General features: G+C 35.1%; 1 protein-coding gene across 4 annotated transcripts in view; it reads left to right on the top strand.

Annotated features, from left to right (window-relative positions):
• Itch (itchy E3 ubiquitin protein ligase) overlaps window positions 1-18,781 on the top strand; it is a 124,881-nt gene that overhangs the window by 58,924 nt on the left and 47,176 nt on the right. For all 4 annotated transcript variants that reach the window (XM_021246947.2, XM_087188888.1, XM_087188887.1 and 1 more), the window contains 6 exons: window positions 1,220-1,344; window positions 2,235-2,372; window positions 5,175-5,220; window positions 13,778-13,935; window positions 15,944-16,133; window positions 17,441-17,536. In XM_021246947.2, the coding sequence (XP_021102606.1) occupies window positions 1,338-1,344; window positions 2,235-2,372; window positions 5,175-5,220; window positions 13,778-13,935; window positions 15,944-16,133; window positions 17,441-17,536 (635 nt within the window). In that variant the 5' untranslated portion in view covers window positions 1,220-1,337. The remainder of the gene's footprint in view (window positions 1-1,219; window positions 1,345-2,234; window positions 2,373-5,174; window positions 5,221-13,777; window positions 13,936-15,943; window positions 16,134-17,440; window positions 17,537-18,781) is intronic.

Genomic DNA, 18,781 nt, shown 5'->3' on the forward strand with positions numbered 1-18,781 from the left:
GTAGTATTTGAGAATTTTGAAAAGAAAGAATACACTGTACCCCTTTGAAGAGAATGAATACATTGTATATCACTTAAAATGGAGGTGGAAATAGGATGGCAGTAATGGGCATAGGTAGACTTCTAAAGGGAAAAGTGTTGCTTCTCAAACTTGGATCACCTTTTGGAAAGAATGAAATATAGACAAATTCATACATTTTAGGAATTTGTCTTTACAGAATTGAACCATAGGACTATGGTAGATTATTTAGTGCTTCTGTTTTTCTAATTTTGACTCAAATAGTTTGTATATTTATGCAAATTCACATTTCCTATTTGCTTTGGAAAATATCATTATAGATTGCATTCTTTCTTGGTTTATTTAGCAAGATATGAGTGAGTCTTTGTTAGTTCTGGGTACTATACTGCACTTTATCTCTAGAAGTATGAAACTTGGTATATCTAATCCTCAAATCCTTATATGTCTGCCTGAGGAACTTCTTTTTTTTTTTTTGGTACTGGGGATCGAACTCAGGACCTTGCGCCTGCAAGGCAGGTGGCAGAACCACTGAGCTAAATCCCCAGCAGGAACTTCTTAATATAAATTCTAATAGATTTTGGGGGATTTCAAATTGTAGTTCGGCCACTTGATGTGTGACTTTGAACAATTTCCTTGCCTCTCGGAATATCAGTTTCAGTATCTGAAGAGTGATAATTCCTATTGGGCATGGTTAATGTGAAGATTAAGTGAAATAACCTCAAGCACAACAAACTATATGACATAAAATAAGGTTTTAGTTTGTTTGTTTTTGGTACTGGGGATCAAACTCGGGACCTTGTGCTTGCAAGGCAGGCGCTAGAACCACTGAGCTAAATCCCCGGCCCTAAAGTCCTATTCTTTAAAAATACTAATTTTTAAATTGACATAAAAATTGCACATATTTATGGGGTACCATGTGATGCTTCAGTAAATTCACATATTCAGTAGGTTTTTTTGCCTTACAAGCTGTTTTACTTTTCTTGACAACCTTGTAGGCCAGCTACAAGTGAAAATGGCTATGTACACTATTAGCATTTAAATAGTTTTCATACGATTACAGAGCATAAACTATACTGTATTAGTTATTGAATAAATGATAAAGGTGCAGTGAGAAGACTTGAAACATTAAAACTTAATTGTAATTTATTTAGGGCCCCATTATCATATTTCATGAAAATGTTTTTCCTCTTTTCATTTTTAGTATCGTTACCCCTGTGAGTAAATTACATTTTCGTGTGTGGAGTCACCAGACACTGAAATCTGATGTTTTGTTGGGAACTGCTGCAGTAGATATATATGAAACCTTAAAGTCGAACAATATGAAACGTATGTATGTAAGAGTAATAGAAATTGTGATTAGCTCTGTGTTTTTGCACAAAATTAATATGCCAAACATGCAGAATGATTCATGTTCACTATTAGCCTAAATTGAAGCTTACTTGGTTATTGGATTAACAGGGAGAAGAATCTTGAACTATTTAAATCATTTTGAGTAACCTTGGTTTGACTATTCAGTTTGGGCGTAGTATTTTTAGTAAATATTTATTTACTTAGCAAATAGTTATCATTAAGATAATACATGATCAGTTAGGGAAAATCTAAAAACTTTAAAGCAGAGGTAAAGGAAAAAAACAATCACTTCAGAGACAAATATGATTACTATTTTGACAGATTTTGGGGCTAAAAGGTATAGGTAGACTTTATTTTGTAAATTCAGCTGCTGCTTTTCTGAGTCTTCTTGTTTTAGATGGATGTGGTTTTATTTACACTTATGTTTGTATCTGGCTCATTTTAATTAATGTTATCAAATCCTAAAATACAGCTATTTTTTCTATTCTAAGAATTTTTTTTCTCATTTAGGCTTATGAGATATCATCCATTCTTAAATTTTTATTTGATATAATCCAGCTATTATGCTAAGTAATCTTTGTTGTCATGCTGGTTTATTTTGTACTGCAACCTTACAAGGATGGAATGAATATAATGAATGATTGGGATATTTAATATTTTACATTATGGGTATTAAACATTAACAAATTTTGTTCTCTTTTTAAAATACAGTGTTTGCTATCAAAAAATCTTAAACTTTGGGTGAAGTACAGTAAAACAATTTATAAACACATATGTATATTATTTTCTGACATTAGGTTTCTTCAGTTATGGTGGCTTAACGGAAAAATGTGACAATTTTTTCTTGTAATTTTATTCTCTTTCAGTTGAAGAAGTGGTTGTGTCTTTGCAGCTTATAGGTGACAAAGAGCCAACAGAGACAATAGGAGACTTGTCAGTCTGTCTTGATGGCCTACAATTAGAGGCTGAAGGTGTTACTAATGGGGAAACTACAAGTTCAGAAAGTGAGTGCTCACTTTCAAGCTCTTTCATGATTCTTTTAATACCAAATAGCTACTGTAATGTGCTCTATATGATTGTTGCTATTCTTTTTCTTTTCTTTTCTTTTTTTTTTTTTTTGGTACCGGGGATCGAACTCGGGTCCTTGCGTTTGCGAGGCAGGTGGTGGAACCTCTGAGTTAAATCCCCGGCCCGTTGCTATTCTTTTTCAGAAAAGACAAATACTTTTACTTTCTTTTTGAAAGATGAACATTAATCACATTAAACATTTTCTTATTGTGTTGATTTATTCACTAAAAAATTATATTTTTCTGGGCCGGGGATTTAGCTCAGTGGTTCCACCGGGCCTTGCAAGCGCAAGGACCCGAGTTCAATCCCCAGTACCAAAAAAAGAAAACACCAAAAAATTATATTTTTCTAGAAATTGAAAAGCTAGTTAAGTAAAAGTTGAATCATAGTTGGCCCTATAAAAATGAATTGATTTTTAAAGTACTTATTCTGTATGCCAATAATGCCAGTTAATATGGTACCTTTGATGCCATACCCCCTCCAGGGCCAATGGTATACATAGTTTATTGTCGGTATTGGTATCAATTAAGTTTAAATATGACTCGAAATTCTTCTTCGTGCTGTACTAGATAGCCAGTACAGGCTGAAATCCATATGCCATTCTTCTTGCATTTCTGTAAGCTACACTTAGAGGGATCTTTTGTGTCATTGTAATAACAGAGCCATTCATTTATTTAATTTATTTATGTATAATTATATAATTTTATAAAGAGAAACTTTGCTGTTATAATTTAAATATTTTTTAAACTCCTGCTTACACATTTTTCTATGTATTTTCAGAACTAAATTACCTTCTAAAAAGGCCAGTAAAACTCCTTTTTCACATTTTTTTTACATTATTTTGTTTTTATTTGACTTTATGAGTGCTACTTTAAAATTTGAAGTATTGAAACTGTAATATGGCCATTGTTGGTTTGAGCTAAGAATTTACTCTGCATTAATTTTTACAATTTACGAAACACTTTGATTTATTTTTTTGGTACCGGAGATTGAACTCGGGACCTTGTGCTTGTGAAGCAGGTGGCGGAACCACTGAGCTAAATCCCCGGCCCTGATTTATATTTTAATTTAATGTGTGTTTAAAATATAAACCAGCATAATAAAATGAGCACCCATGAAACTATTCTACAGCTTAAGAATTAGAACATTAACAGTATCATTGCATCCACCTATATTTTCCTTTCTGTATCATTTCTTCTTTTTTGTTGAGATAATCACTATTCTGAAGGTTTTTTTTTAATTTTTATTTTTTGGTACTGGGGATCGAACTTGGGACCTTGTGTCTGTGAATCAGGTGGCGGAACCATTAGGCTAAATCCCCAGCCCTCTGAAGTTTTAATTTAGCATTCATAATTTTATCATGTGTGATAAAAATCATATTACTTGTGCTTTTTCTTGAACTTTATAAAATATCAATATTACTTTTTAGGACTTACCTGTATTATAATTGAGTTCATTTATTTTTACGATTGTATAATCTATTAGATGACTATATATTTGAGTTTATCCACTTTTGTATCAAAGGACATTTGGATTGTTTCCAATTTTTTGACATTATGCGCAGTGATACATTACACATTTTTGTATATGTCAGTACACATCTTCAGGAATCTAGGGTATATCACTGGGAGTGGAATTGCTGGTGTTTAATAATAAGTAAATGCCTAGCTTAATTTTCTTTTGATGGAGTTTTTCTTTATATTCTCCTTTTGATAATTGTAGTGTCTGAAATCTGTGGAATATAAATAATTTTAGCCTCTTGTTCATTGAGACTTGTTTCCCTTTGCTTGCTGTTCTTTGATTTCAAGTTATATTTTATCGAAGTTTGTTGGAATCTTAAGGACCTCTTTGCTGCAGAAAAAAAATTTCTTTTGCTTCTGATAGGTGCTAGAGTATGCCACAGACCTAGAAATATTTTAGCTCCTTTCTAGGTTTGCCTGCCTATTGTGACAGACTCTGGTTTAGTGGCCCTACCTTGCTGCTGTCCCTACACTTTCTAATGGCTCTCAGAGCTGACCATTGCCATAGGATAACTTTGTTTTTTACATTTGCTTACTGTACCCTGAGCCTACTCTTCTATGTCAGTCAGATTTTTGTTTGTTTTTAGATTGCTAGGCACCCAGCAAATAAGAACAGTGTGTTGAATTGCTTTATCCAGGAACTGATTACTTTGTGGGTGGACTGCTCTTTTAACTTAGCCTACCGAATAGAAGAGATCTTCCAGACTTTCCTGAGTGTAAAATGTGTGCATTAAAAAATCTGGTCAAGGGCCGGGGATTTAGCTCAGTGGTTCTGCCGCCTGCCTGGGATGTGCAAGGTCCTGAATTCAATCCCCCATACCCCAAAAAAAAAACCTGGTCATTTTTTCTTGAGGAAATTTGGATTGAAACTATTTTAAAGAGCAATACATACCAGGCATGGTGCACACACCTGTAATTTCAGCTATTCTGGGAGGTCTGAGGCAGTAGGATCACAAATTTGAGGGCAGCCTGGGCAACTTAGTGAGATTTCGTCTCAACATACATTTTTTTTTTTTTTTTTTTTTTTTTTGGTACCGGGGATAGAACTCAGGTCCTTCCCCTTGCACAGCAGGCGGCAAAACCACTGAGCTAAATCCCTGGCCCTAAAATATGTTCTTTATAAGAAAGACTTAATAAAGTCTTTGCTTACATAGCATATATAGAAAAATGCTATTACTTTGAAACTCATTTTCTGTTTAAATTTTATTGATATTAAAGATGCTTCACAGAATGATGATGACTCCAGACCCAAGGATGAAACAAGGTAAGAGTTCATTGATTGCTCATCACAGAATGCAGAAAAGTACACAGAATAATTAATATAGATTCATTAAAACTTCAAGTTCAGATTGATGTAGAAATAAATGATTGTCAAAAAGAATTCAAGACTCAAGAAGGGAAATATTTATGAAAGATTGAAGATTCAGTATATTTGACTGCAGTTATTTGGTATAGGCCACAAATGACCAAATTGCTGATACTTTCTTCAGCTTGAGGAAAGTGAATATATTGGCACCTTTGAAAGGCAGGGAATTCTGAATCCCAGAGTTACTGCTGGACCACTAGGCTTCTTTTCCAGGAAATCTGGTTTAGGAGCTTTTTGCATGTGTGAAGGCCAGTAGCTATAGTATCTTCCGGGGCTTAATTAGAATGGGCTGAGATTTTTACCAGCTGTTTCCTATTAGCACAGATTTGGCACTTTTTGTGCCTGGTACCTGTCTCCCTTCAGGTTTGCGTCTAAAAAATGTTGAAAGTCTTGGGTTAATTGACTTGATGAAGTTTATTGGTTATCCTGGAAACTGATAATGGGATATAAAATTAGGAAAGAAAACGATCCTACTCTTAAAGCAGTGACATGTCTTAAATACAGAGTGTGGGTGTTATAATTCCACCCTTGTTGTTTTTTGGGGGGTTTTTTGGTACTGGGGATTGAACTTGGGACCTTGCACTTGCAAGGCAGGCAATGGAACCACTGAGCTAAATCCCCAACCCTAGGAGTTATAAAATACCATTGAAGTCTTTGTTTTTCCAAATTGGTTAAGCAGTAGATAGGACAAAGACTAAGAACACTGAAGCAGAAAACCAGAAAGCACCAGAACATAAGGAGAAATTATCCAGAAAGAGGGATGTTGCAATGCCAGATGCTTCAGGAAAGTGTAGGTGAAGTAAATAGAGCAAAATATTGTTTGTTGACGCTGGGTTGATAGATCTATGTGTTTGTTTTTATCACTTTTGCAATATGGAAATTTTCAGAATAAAAAGTTTAAAAAAACAACTCATCAAGATCTTTAGGAAAACCAAAGTTTATAAAGTGGTTTGTCTTACCAAATGAAATCTGCTTTTATGGAGTCACTATTGTTAAAAAGAATTATATGCTCTCTAGTCTCATAAGAGAGTATTAAGGAGTAGAAGCATCTTACCAGAGAGTAATTACTTCTTTTTTATTTTTCACTGTAATTAAAAAGCAGTGGAGCTGGGCATGGTGGGGCATACCTGTAATCTCAGTGCAGGAGGATCACTGTGAGTTGAGGGCAGCCTGAACTACATAGCAAGACTTGTCTCAAAAAGGGAGGTGGGTGGAAGAAATGGAAAAGGTTTTTAAAATTACATAAACATATCTGTAGACTGAACATTTAATAGAAAATTTCTTGAATTTTCTGAAGTATTCCCCATAATGTTTTAATATTTTTTGCTTAACTTCCCTTTGATGTAAATAAACCCATATATCTTTGCATTGATGTGTGATACAATTTTATATGCTCATGAAAGATTCCATTGTAGCATTGTGTTGGTGTGTGTTGGGGATTTTTTGCAAGTCTTTTTCTTATAATATTTATGAAACCAATTATACTCTTTTTTTTGTCTGTTTGCTTGGTTTTGTTGTTGTTGTTGTTTTGGGATTTTTTTTGAGGTAGGGTCTCACTATGTAGTTCAGGCCAGCCTTGAACTCACTTTGTAGCCCAGGCTACCCTTGAACTCACTGGGATCCTCCTGCCTCAGCCTCTCAAGTGCTAGGATTATAGGTATGTGCCACCACAACCCAGCTCTTAACATTTAGAAATTTCTTATAAAGGCACTGCTAGAGCCTTAGCTTCATACCATTTATTTAATGCTTTCTGTCTTACCAAGTGAGTCACTGTTGTAAATTGAGGGAACAATGTCTCCTAGGTTTCTGGTTTGCTTGACAGACTTTGAGAGTATTCTTTTGTGTTAAACATAATTCCTATGCTTTTATTATAGAGTACTTATTTTTGATTTGTTTTTGAGTATTTATCTTTGAGATAATGGATTTGAAAAGCATTTTGTAAACATCAAATGTGGTTTAAGTGTTGTTATTAAAAGGAAAATTTCTTAGATCAATTAAATTTAGTAGAACTTGAGTAAAGCTAAACAAAAATGATTCGTGAATCAGGCAGCTCCAAGAAGCAGAGTACATTATAAGGACTCCAATCAGCAGTGTGATTTGATAGCATTTATAGAAAAATGGAAGACATAGAGAACAACTTAATTAGCTGCAGCCTGCTCAATCAGCCATTCAGTTGATGACAGCTTAATTAGTTATTTGATTTTAGCCCAGTCAGCTGGCCACAAATCAATATCAAGGGGGCGAAAACAATAGTGTAATTCCATTCTGGTCTTCATTTCCCAAGAACACTTTACTCTCCAGAAAGTGGGCAGTGCCTGCCAGTGAACATGGTCTTCTGCCATCAGCCAACGCTCAGCCTGTATAAGACAGCAAGACCCCATCTCAAAATAAAATTTATTTATTTATGTATTCATTCATTCATTCATTTATATATTTATTTTCCGGGGATTGAACTCAAGATCTTGAGCTTGCCAGGCATGTGTGGCTCTGCTGAGCTACATTCTCGCCCCTCAAAATAAAATTTTAAAGAAGGGCTGGTGATTATTACTCTTTACTTCCACCTAAAGTTGGGATGATATCATTATAAGGAAGTACCTTGCTCTCAATAAATGTTATTTTTAGTATTAGATAGGACATGGCCAAATGGAGGTTTTGGCTTGCAAGTAAAGGGTTATGATTTTTTTGTTGTTATTTTGAGATAGGGTCTCCTATGTAGTTCAGGCTGGTCTTAAATTCACTATGTTAGCAAAGGCTGGCCTCAAATTCTCAGTGATCCTCCTGCTTCAATCTCCTAAGTAATGGGATTACAAGCATGCACAATCATGCTTGGTGCAAAATTTTTTTCTCTGGAGAGAATTGTTTCAAAAAAAAAATTTGTGGGGCCTGGGATTTAGCTCAGTGGTTCTGCCACCTGCCTCGCAAGTGCAAGGTTCTGAGTTCGATCCCTGGTACCAAAAAAAAAAAAAGAACTGTGAATTGGATTGTCACAACCAGAACTCTATAGGGAAAATTGTTTATTTGAAGTGTATTTAGTGTGTTTTGCTTTGTATGGCATTGAATGAGGGTTGAATGAATGATACGGAAGTTTATTATAGTAATCTAAGAAGTAATGAGAGCTAGCTCTAGTTCAGTGGTGGTGGATGAGGAGAGGGAGAATGTGAAAGTAGGATCAAGTGGGACTTAGATATTCGTCAAAAGGTGCAAGGAGAAGAAAAGTAAAATTGCCTGGTAGTATAACAGTGTCACTATAGAACCAAAATATAGGAGAAAGAAGTTTGAGGAATTATTTCACATTTCCTGCTTTTTTTTGTTAATCTGATACTAGAGGATTGGACTGAGACAAAAACTAGAGATTCTCATTTGGGAATTACAGTATTCTCAGAAGTAATCTTTAAAGTCATGGAATTTGAGATCCCAGGGGAAATTTTGTGGAAAAGGAGGACAAAAACAGAACCTTAGGGCCTTATCTTCAATGAATGAGATGAAGGGAACAAATCAAAGAGAGGATGCTTAGAAGTGGGTGTTCAGTATTACAGTGTCACAGAAGTTTAGAGAAAAATGTTTTAAAGAGAAAAAAAATTTTTTTGTTACTGGGGATCGAACTCAGGACCTTGTGTTTGCAGTGCAGGCACAGCACCACTGAGCTAAATCCCCAGCCCAAGAGAAAAATGTTTTTAAAGGTTAGGTTATATAAACTGAGTATTGTGGTGCATTCCTATGATCCCATCACTCGAGAGGCTGAGATAGGAGAAGCACCAAAAAAATAGTTAAAAGGGGCTGGGGGTGTAGGCCAGTGAGAGGGGCCTGGATTCACTCCCAGTACCATACCAAAAAAAAAAAGAATAGAAAAGGTTATTTAACACTTAATAAGCTAGGGAAAACTGGCTGTTTGGTTAGTGCCTTTACCCCAAAACCCAGAGTGCATTCCAAGTTAATTTTTAAAATTGATTTCAAAAATGAAGCCATAAAACCTTTAGAAGAAAATGTGGTTAATTTATTGCTGGACAAATATCGAAATAGAAAATTCTTACCTATTTAGAAAGAGAACATCAGAGGAATTATTTGATCATTATGCTAGATGAATATCATCAGATTATGCAGAGCTCTTACAAATAAAAACTATTCTAACAGAAAATGTGAAAAAAACATATACAGTTCATGAAAGAATAAACTCAAATGGCCTGTAATTATATGAAATATTGTCCAACTTCCTTAAAATAACAAGCATTTGATTTATAAAATTTGCAAAGATTAAAAAATTTATGATGAAATGGGTATTTTCAAATGGGAAATAAGAGAACAGATTTATTGTAACCTTTAGAAATATTTTAAAAAACAATTTAGCCATCAATATTTCAGCCTTCATATTTCAGCCTTTGCATATCTTGACCCAGCTATTCTATTCTGATAATCCAAAGATCAGTTAAAAGGCAAAGATGCTAAATAATATGCTAATATGATATTCTGTCATTCAAAATGTTTTTGAGTAATTTCAAGGAAATGACTGGAATATAGTGATTAACAAAAATAAATTCCCACTAAAGATATAGAACCATTATGCATAGTATGATCATAGTCATACGTGATGAAAAAGGATTATCAAGAGATACCCCCATACTTTAGTGGTAATGATCTCTAGGATGTGGGGTACAGGCAATTTTTATTTTTACTTTATAATTAAAAGTTAGATTTTAATTTTGAAAATCTTTTTTAAAAAACTAAAATGTGAGACAGGGTGTTGTTCAGTAATAGAGCACTTGCCTAGCATGAGTGAGGCCCTGGGTTCAATCTTAAACACTAAATACAACAAAGAAAAATCCCAACAACACTAAAATGCACTAAATACACCAACTGCATAAATACGAAAAAGTATAATGAAAGGAGCATGAGAAAATAACTTGCAAAATAGTTAAGATTGATAAAACATTTTAGGTTGAGAGTTTGATTTTATTTGTGGACTGAGAGGAAAGATCTAGAATAAGGAATATGATGAAAATAAAAGAAAGGCATTAAATGATGTTGGAAGTTCTCTAGAGGAGGTAGGTTACAATCAAGGACACATAGATAAAGTAGCCTAGAAGAAATGAGGAGAGTTTTTTCAGACAGGGAAAGCAGATGAAGATGGTTACTAGAACAAAAACTTTTAAGATAGGGAAGAAAGTTGAAGAATAGCAGATTATCATTCTTAGGGAAGAGGAAGAGTTAAGGTTATCTACAGATTGACAATAAGTATTTGTGGAGATGATAAAAGGTTTGCAGTGGGCACTGACATGTGGCCCGGAGTGGAATAGAGATAGAATACATGATAACCCAAGCGAAATTGTTGAATAATCTCAAATATAGTCTTGTGTTGCCTCATTCTCTTGATGTAATCAGGCCTTAGCAAGTTGAATACTAGGCTGGGGATTTAGCTCAGTGGTTCCAGTCCCTGCCTCACAAGCGCAAGGTCCCGAGTTCGATCCCTGGTACGAAAAAGAAAAAAAGAAAGTTGAATACTGCCCATGTAGAAAGATGAAGACTAAAGAAGCACAATTAAGGGCCGGGGATTTAGCTCAGTGGTTTCGCTGCCTGCTGGGCAAGCGCAAGGACCCAAGTTTGATTCCTGGTACCAAAAAAAAAAAGAAGCACAATTAAAATTCTTTTTTCTGTTGCCTTGGTCTTTGTGATTGTATAGAACCTAGTAAGAACTCTTTGTCCCACCACATTACTATTTTATTATTTTTCATTTTAAACCAATACATGAATCCCATTGAACAGATGGTATGGTAACTAGGTTGCCACAATCATCTGTTATTTCTAATTTCCTAGTTGCCAGTAGACTTAAGCTATAGTTTCTTCTTTTTTAACAAAGGGAAGGAAAAAGACTTGTGAGTCATTGGAAATGGAAACCTTAAAACTTTTCCTTACTGGGCCTAGTGGAAAATTTATCAGGACTTTTTGTAGAACAGTCTGCCCCTTTGATGTGCTACTTTACCTACTTTATTTACTAAAATGTATTTGGTTTCTCAACTGCAGCATTCTCCAGCTTTATTTGTTGGGTTCACAGAAGACTAGTGGAAAATGTAGATAAAGGATTAATTGTAGCAAAAAGATTGCTGGGAGAAGGGAGCAGTTGGGCAGAAGTGAAGGAATTGAAGGTGCTAGGGAAGGTAGCCTGTGATAAAACCCAAGATTGACTTGATGGGACTTGATGGATTGTGAAGATAGAGGGAGATTGAAGGTCAGGATGAGACTGAATAAGATACAGCAGGAGACAAGTAGAAGGAATAGAAAGGTATAGTTAGAGGGATTTTTAGCATTAAATATTTGGGAAGAAAAGCAATTGTAAGTATCAAGGAAATTTAAGGAATTATCATATTATCCAAGTTGTCAGATAACCACATTGAAAACTGAGACCAAGATGTTGAAAATATGAATTTAGAAATCCCTCAATTTTTATCTCCAACAACGAAACGTGCCTTTTAAAAATGTGTTTTCTGCTCCACCTTTGTCATAGCAGATTTGCCTGAGCCTTTGAATGATCCTCTTCCTTCATATATCCTGACAACTTAGTTGTCTAACACTGGATGTTCAATTTACCATGAATTTTCTACCTGAAAGGTTTTTAGGGATCATATAGTCAAGATAATATATTTTGAGATGCATAGAGATTAAATAACTTTTCTTTGACATCCCTGTAATCCCATCACTCTGGGAGATTGAGGTAAGAAGATGGCAAGTTCTAGCCAAGCCTGGGCAACTTAGAGGCCTCATCTTTTTAAAAAAATTAATTTCATTGGTACATTTTAGATCTATATAATAGGGGCTGAGGATTTAGCTCAGTGGTTCTGCCACCTGCCTTGCAAGTGGAAGGATCCGAGTTCGATCCCTGGTACCAAAAAAAAAAAAGATGTATATAATGATCAAATTTATCATAGGGAATTTGTACCTGTTTATAATATATCCTGATTCTTCTTTTTTTAGGCAATCATCTCCCCTCCCTTCAACTCCTTCCCCTCCTTATTTAGAAAAGCTTTGTTTCCATTTTTTTCCCCTTCTATTCTTTGTTGTCTTTTCTCTTCCTTCCTTTCTCCCTACCCCCTCCCTTGTTTTTCTTCCCTTTTGAACATTTTCTTCCTCTTGCCTAATATTATTGCACATTTTGGTCCTTATTTATACTCTTTCTGTTTCTTACACCAGAGAAATAATGCGATTAAACACGTGCTCGATTTACTTCAATTTAAGAGTATGGTCTCAGGGTGCATCTATTTACCTAAAAATGTCTCAAGCTTATCCTTCTTTATTGCTGAGTACTACACCATTGTATATATATATTTTTAAATGCATCTTTTTATCCATTCATCCAATGAGAGGCCTTGTTGTAAAATAGAAAAATTGAAAAAGGGCAGAGGGTGCTCAGTATGAAGGCCCTGGGTTCAATTTTCAGTAGCACAGGAAAAAAAAATTTACAACTTAAAATATTCACCCTTAAAAATAAATAAAAGCATTGTATTGCATGCATTACAGAAAAAGATTATTTAATACATGGTACTACCTCTATTTCTTGAATCAGTTACATTTTACCTTGTTCATGCTTGTTCTGAAAGTCCAGGAATATAGATTAAAACTGTGGTAGTAGAATCAGAGCCTTAGCTGAGGCATCTTTGAACTGGCTACTCATGCTCTTGTTTCTAATCCATGACAGCAGTAATTGCTTTCAACCTGACATTTCCTGTTAGTGTCTTTCCTTCTCTTCTTTCTTTCCCTTCAGTTGATGTCATTGCTTTGATGGAGTGACAACTCCTTTATAAAAACATCTGTGGCAGTGCTCAGTCCCAAGAAAATAAGTGCTTCTTTCTTATGGCAGGGGACATCCCCTACTCAAATATGAGTATAACCAATAGAAACCAAGAAAATAACACTGGTGAAGTTATCCTTGCTTGTGATTAAAGAAGGACCTTTTCTAAGGAATTGGCATTTTGAGAATTTGACTTTGTTCTAAAGTCAAAATCTTAACTTATTATTACAGACCCATCTGTAATAAGAGATAAGGGTTTTTTTTAGAGATAAGATTTCACTATGTAGTTCAGGCTGACCTTGAACTGATTGTGTAGCCTAGGCTGACCTCAAACTCTCAGTGATCCTTAGCCTCCTGAGTACTGGGATTACAGAAATGTGCCACCACACCTAGCATATACAGGGCATTTTGGAGATTTATTTGAAATCTAAACCAGCATATGCAATAATTTTGAATGCTCTCAGGTATTTCTGTTCCCTTGAATAACTTATCGCTCTATGTCTAGATCAACTCTGAAGGTTAAATAAAACTTAACCCAGGGACTCTGTATTTTGATAAGGCTGACTTAAAATTAGGAACCTTCTCAAGCTGCTAAAACTTTGTTTTCTTGCTTTTTCTTAAATTCAAAATGCAATTGTTGTTTTCCCTTTCTTCCTTTCTACTCTTCTTTTTACCCAGAGTGAACACAAATGAATCAGGTGACACTGAAGATGCAGGGTCTGGTGAAAATAAGAGAGTCAATGGGAATAATTCTCCATCACTCTCAAATGGTGGTTTCAAACCTTCTAGACCTCCGAGACCTTCACGACCACCTCCACCTACCCCACGTAGACCAGGTGTGTATTCCAGCTCTCAGTTTTGTAAATAAGGCTCCAATTGGGAAGTGATCCTCAGGTAAGTGTCAGGAGACCCTTTTAAATTAACTTTCTGGCTGTATTTTTACATTTAAGATTTTGGCCAAGAATGATCTCATTATAGATAATCAAGAAGTGCCTTTTCCCTAACTTTCTCTTTCAAGTGTGAACTTACTAATTGCTCTATTGAGAGTGAAAATCACATGCATCCTGTATGTAGTTCAGATAAGATTGAAAATTTTTTTTGCATGGTTTCTCTGTGACATATGCATATTTTACAGTCAAGAATCTGGTTTCTTTCCAGGTGTGGTAGCACACACCTGTAATCCCAGCACTTGGGAGGCTGAAGCAAGAAAATTAGGACAAATTAGAGGCCAGCCTGGGCTACATAGTGTGTTCAAGGCCAGCCTGGACTATATAGTTATTCCCTGTCTCAATAAAACAAAACAAGACAAAAAAAATCTGGTTTCTTATTCTCATTAAATCCTTTAAAAAAGATTACTAATTAATTAGTAAATGGCATATAACCCAGCAGTGGTAAATGATAATCACATTTTTTTTGTACCGGGGATCGAACTTGGGTCCTTGCGCTTGTGGGGCAGGTGGCAGAACCACTGAGCTAAATACCCAGCATAATCACATTTTAAAGCAAAAAATATAATACAAGGCCAGGGATTTAGCTCAGTGGTTCCACCTCCTGCCCTGCAAGTGCAAGGACCTGAGTTTGATCCTCATTACCAAAAGAAAAAGTATATTTTATATAGTAACAAAGTAAACACCTATAGGTATACTGTTTTTCTGATTAGCCAGAAGAAATCTTTAATCTTAAATTTTATTATTTTCCTCTGATAGTGTGTGGGTAGTGAATGCAAAACAATTAAACCAAATACTATTAGAAAAATAAATTGGTTGTCCACAGATCATTTTACTAAGTGAGTTTGTTTTGGATTTTGTATCTTCCCCTCCCCCATAGCTGATTGTGTTCATGCTATATCCCAAGTCTTTAAGATCATACATACATCTTTTTGTTGTATTAATGACTTCTTTCAGGAATTGTCAACAGGTATTTCTCAAAGATACAGCCAATAACTATTTGTAAGAATGTTATAGTTTACCAGTCATATCAGCCATATTATAACCAGTATCAAATACTGGTGTCTAGCTGAACATGGTGACACTCACCTATAATGCCACCTACTCAGGAGACTGATGAAGACTGAATGTTAAGGCTAGTCTGGGCAATTTAGAGAGGCCCTGCCTCAAATAAAAACAGTTCAGATGTAGCTTAGAGGTACAGCATTTGCATAAACATGTGCCAGGCCCTGGGTTCAATTCTGTGCATCACAAAACAAAAATAGAAACAAAAAAGATAGTCTCTAAGCTACAGGGTTTCATAGAAAATTAAGAATCTGAAAAATTACTAAATGGTCTTAAAATACCAAAGAATATGAATATTTTCCTATTCTAAAAGTTTTTATTGAGCTGGAGTTATAGCTCAGTGGTACGACACTTGGCTAACATGCTAAAGGCCCTGGGTTTGATCCTGAGCACAATCAATCAATAAAGTTTTTTATTTCCAGTGGTATCATGAAATTAGAATCTGCGTATGTCTTGTACTTAATAATGAAACATAGAGTAGATGGGAATTAAGAGGTTGTGAATAAGTCTAGTATGAGAGAACATTGGCTATTTGCCATTGTTTTTCAGTAATTTTTAGCTGTGTACCCCATCTTAAATTTTTGTCATGTATCTTTTTTTTTTTTAAGTTAAATTCTAACTGGCTGGTTAGCTCAGTTTGTTAAGAGTGTGGTGCTAGGGCCAGGGATTTAGCTCAGTGGTTCCGTCGCCTGCCTCGCAAGCGCAAGGACCCGAGTTCGATCCCTGGTACCAAAAAAAAAAAAAAGAGTGTGGTGCTAAAGTTAAATTCTGTCCTGATTTTAGGTTTCAGAAAGTAAAAAGTTCTCTTCCTATTTTCCTCAATCTTTTATAGCTTCTGTCAATGGTTCACCGTCTGCCACATCTGAAAGTGATGGATCTAGTACAGGTTCTCTGCCACCAACAAACACAAATACAAATACATCTGAAGGAACAACATCTGGATTAATAATCCCTCTTACTATATCGGGAGGCTCAGGCCCTAGGCCATTAAATCCTGTAACTCAAGCTCCCCTACCACCTGGGTAAATAACTTCTTTTGGTCAACATTTGTTTTCTTTAGGCTTCTGCATGTGCTTATTATTTAGGAAAATAACACTGCATTTTGTGTATAACTATCTTCAAGCAATTGTAATGGATTTTGGGAGGTCTGAAGTCTAAAGAAATTGAAATTTGAATTTGAAAATTTCCTCCTTCATTTCTAGGGCAAAAATTAAATTGAAGAACCCTGAATCATAGAAAGTTAATCAAGGCTAAGTAATAAAATAATCATTTAATTCAGATTGCTCTTTCTTTGATGGACAAAAAAAATTTTCTTCTTAAAATCAAAAAGACTTTTTACCATAATCATTATAGAGAAGTAATAATAAATAATTTGAACTGAGGAAATTGGTACCCACAATCCCATTTTAATTTTTACTATTAACAGTAGCTCATTTTAAAAAATGAATAATACTCTTAAGTATAATTTTTATATACATTGTAGCCTTCAAATTTAATCTAGAACTCAAGAATGCTAACCAAAATTAATTAATAAATTAATAAACTGTCATGATGAGGATTTCAGTTGTTACACAGAGTATAATACTTGCGTTGGTAGTTAGGATGTTTTCCTTTTTGAAAGCTTATGTAGGAAACTAAATTTGAAGGTTGTGTTTCAAAACAAATTGAATATTCTTAGAAGTTATTGGAACTTCTAAGCTATGATGCTTTACTCTTATCTTCTTCACTTAGGGAATAAATCTACTAAGAAGACTAGAATTCTTTTTTTTTTTTTTTTGGATACCAGAGATTGAACTCAGGACCTTCCGCTTGCGAGACAGGCGGTGGAACCACTGAGCTAAATCCCTGGCCCAAGACTAGAATTCTTATATTGGCCAGTCTGTAAACTTTCTTCCTGTTCTATGCAGGGACACATCTGATAAAGGCTTTGTTCTTTGATTTCAGTTTTTCCAGACTTCAGTCAGACATTTCTCCTTCAGTAAGCTTAGTCTTTGTTGAGGTTTCCTATGATTAATTACAGCATTTTGTTGCACTCAAGTCCTTACTGTAACCTAGTCAAATTGAGAGTGACTTTGGTTTCCTAGGTGGCCTGATGTCAAGACTAGAAATACAAGTTGTCTCCTAGAATAGACATTTATATCTAAGAAATCTCACGTATTATGTGTCATCCTCAGAAGATGCCATTTCTGACCTTATTTCAATTCTCTTGGTATCTTTTTTTATAAATTGGAGTACTTGTTTTTTTCAGTTGTATAGTATGGTCTTTTTAAGTGAAATACCAAACTGCTCACACAAATGCCTTGCTATTCTTTTTAATGTTGTATTTAAGGTGGGAACAGAGAGTGGACCAGCATGGGCGAGTTTATTATGTAGATCATGTTGAAAAAAGAACAACATGGGATAGACCTGAACCTCTACCTCCTGGGTAAGTATCTGAATTTTTATTATTTCTTTCTTTATTTATTTGGTACCAGGGATTGAACTTGGGACCTTGCGCTTTTGAGGCAGGTGGTGGAACCACTGAGCTAAATCCCCAGCCCTGAATTTTTATTTTTTAAATTTATTTTATTTTATTTTTTTGGTATTGGGGATCGAACTTGGGTCCTTGCGCTTGTGCAGCAGGCAGTGAAACCACTGAGCTAAATCCCTGGCCCCAGAATCCTCTGAATTTTTATTTTTTCTAAAAGTGTTTATCCAGAGCCAGGGATTTAGCTCAGTGGATCTGCCACCTGCCTCACAAATGCAAGGTCCCGAGTTTGATCCCCAGTACCCCCCCCCAAGTGTTTATCCAGAGGTATGAGTTAACTTCCCTTCATCCCTAATTTTCTTGTTCTTTTCAGTCTTTTATTCACTTTGTTTTGTGGTAGGTGCAATCTAGAAAGACGAGAGCTAGAGAATTCATGCAGAAGATAATAAATGATTTTATTTTCACTCATTTCTGACCTAAATATTCCATCTTTTTTTGTGTGTGTGTGGTACCAGGGATTTAACTCAGGACTTTGCACTTGTTAGGCAGGCACAGTGCCACTGAGCTAAATCCCTGACAGAAAGACTCCATCTTTCCATTTTCCTGGCTGGGGATGAAGCTCAGTGGTAGAGTGCTTTCCTATATGTGTGTTGCCCTTGGTTCAATCCCTAGCACTTCAAAAATAAATAAAACAACACGCACACAAATTTATCTGTCTGAACTGCTTACCTGGCTCAGAGCAACAAAAAGTTTAGGATTAGTTTTTTCAAAAGTAATTATTTAACTAAATAAAAATTATAGCTCAAAAATATTATAGCTGCTGTCATATATATGTTTTAATAAAGTTCTTATTATATAAAATATTTAGTATAAGGCTGGGGATTTAGCTCAGTGGCAGCTGTACCTGCCTCGCAAGCTCAAGGTCCTAACTTTGATCCCCGGTACCGCCCCCCCCAAAATACATATATAGTATATAATAATGTAGCCTTTGCAGAATAATTTGGAAAGTTGGGATATATTAATACATGATGTTAAGCATTTAGCATTTATATTATATAAAATAGTTGGATAAAAAGATATTTTTTAAATCGAGGAAGTCTGTAGCAAACATGGAAAAATAATTAACCTTGCTAGTAATCTTAAAGAAACAGACACTTAAAAAAAAAAAAGAAAGAAAAGAAACACACACTTAAAAGTTACTGT

The sequence above is a fragment of the Heterocephalus glaber genome, unplaced genomic scaffold, assembly GCF_053883595.1.
Source record: "Heterocephalus glaber isolate CG9 unplaced genomic scaffold, H.glaber_assembly_v1.0 deba00001532, whole genome shotgun sequence".
NCBI lineage: Eukaryota > Metazoa > Chordata > Mammalia > Rodentia > Bathyergidae > Heterocephalus > Heterocephalus glaber.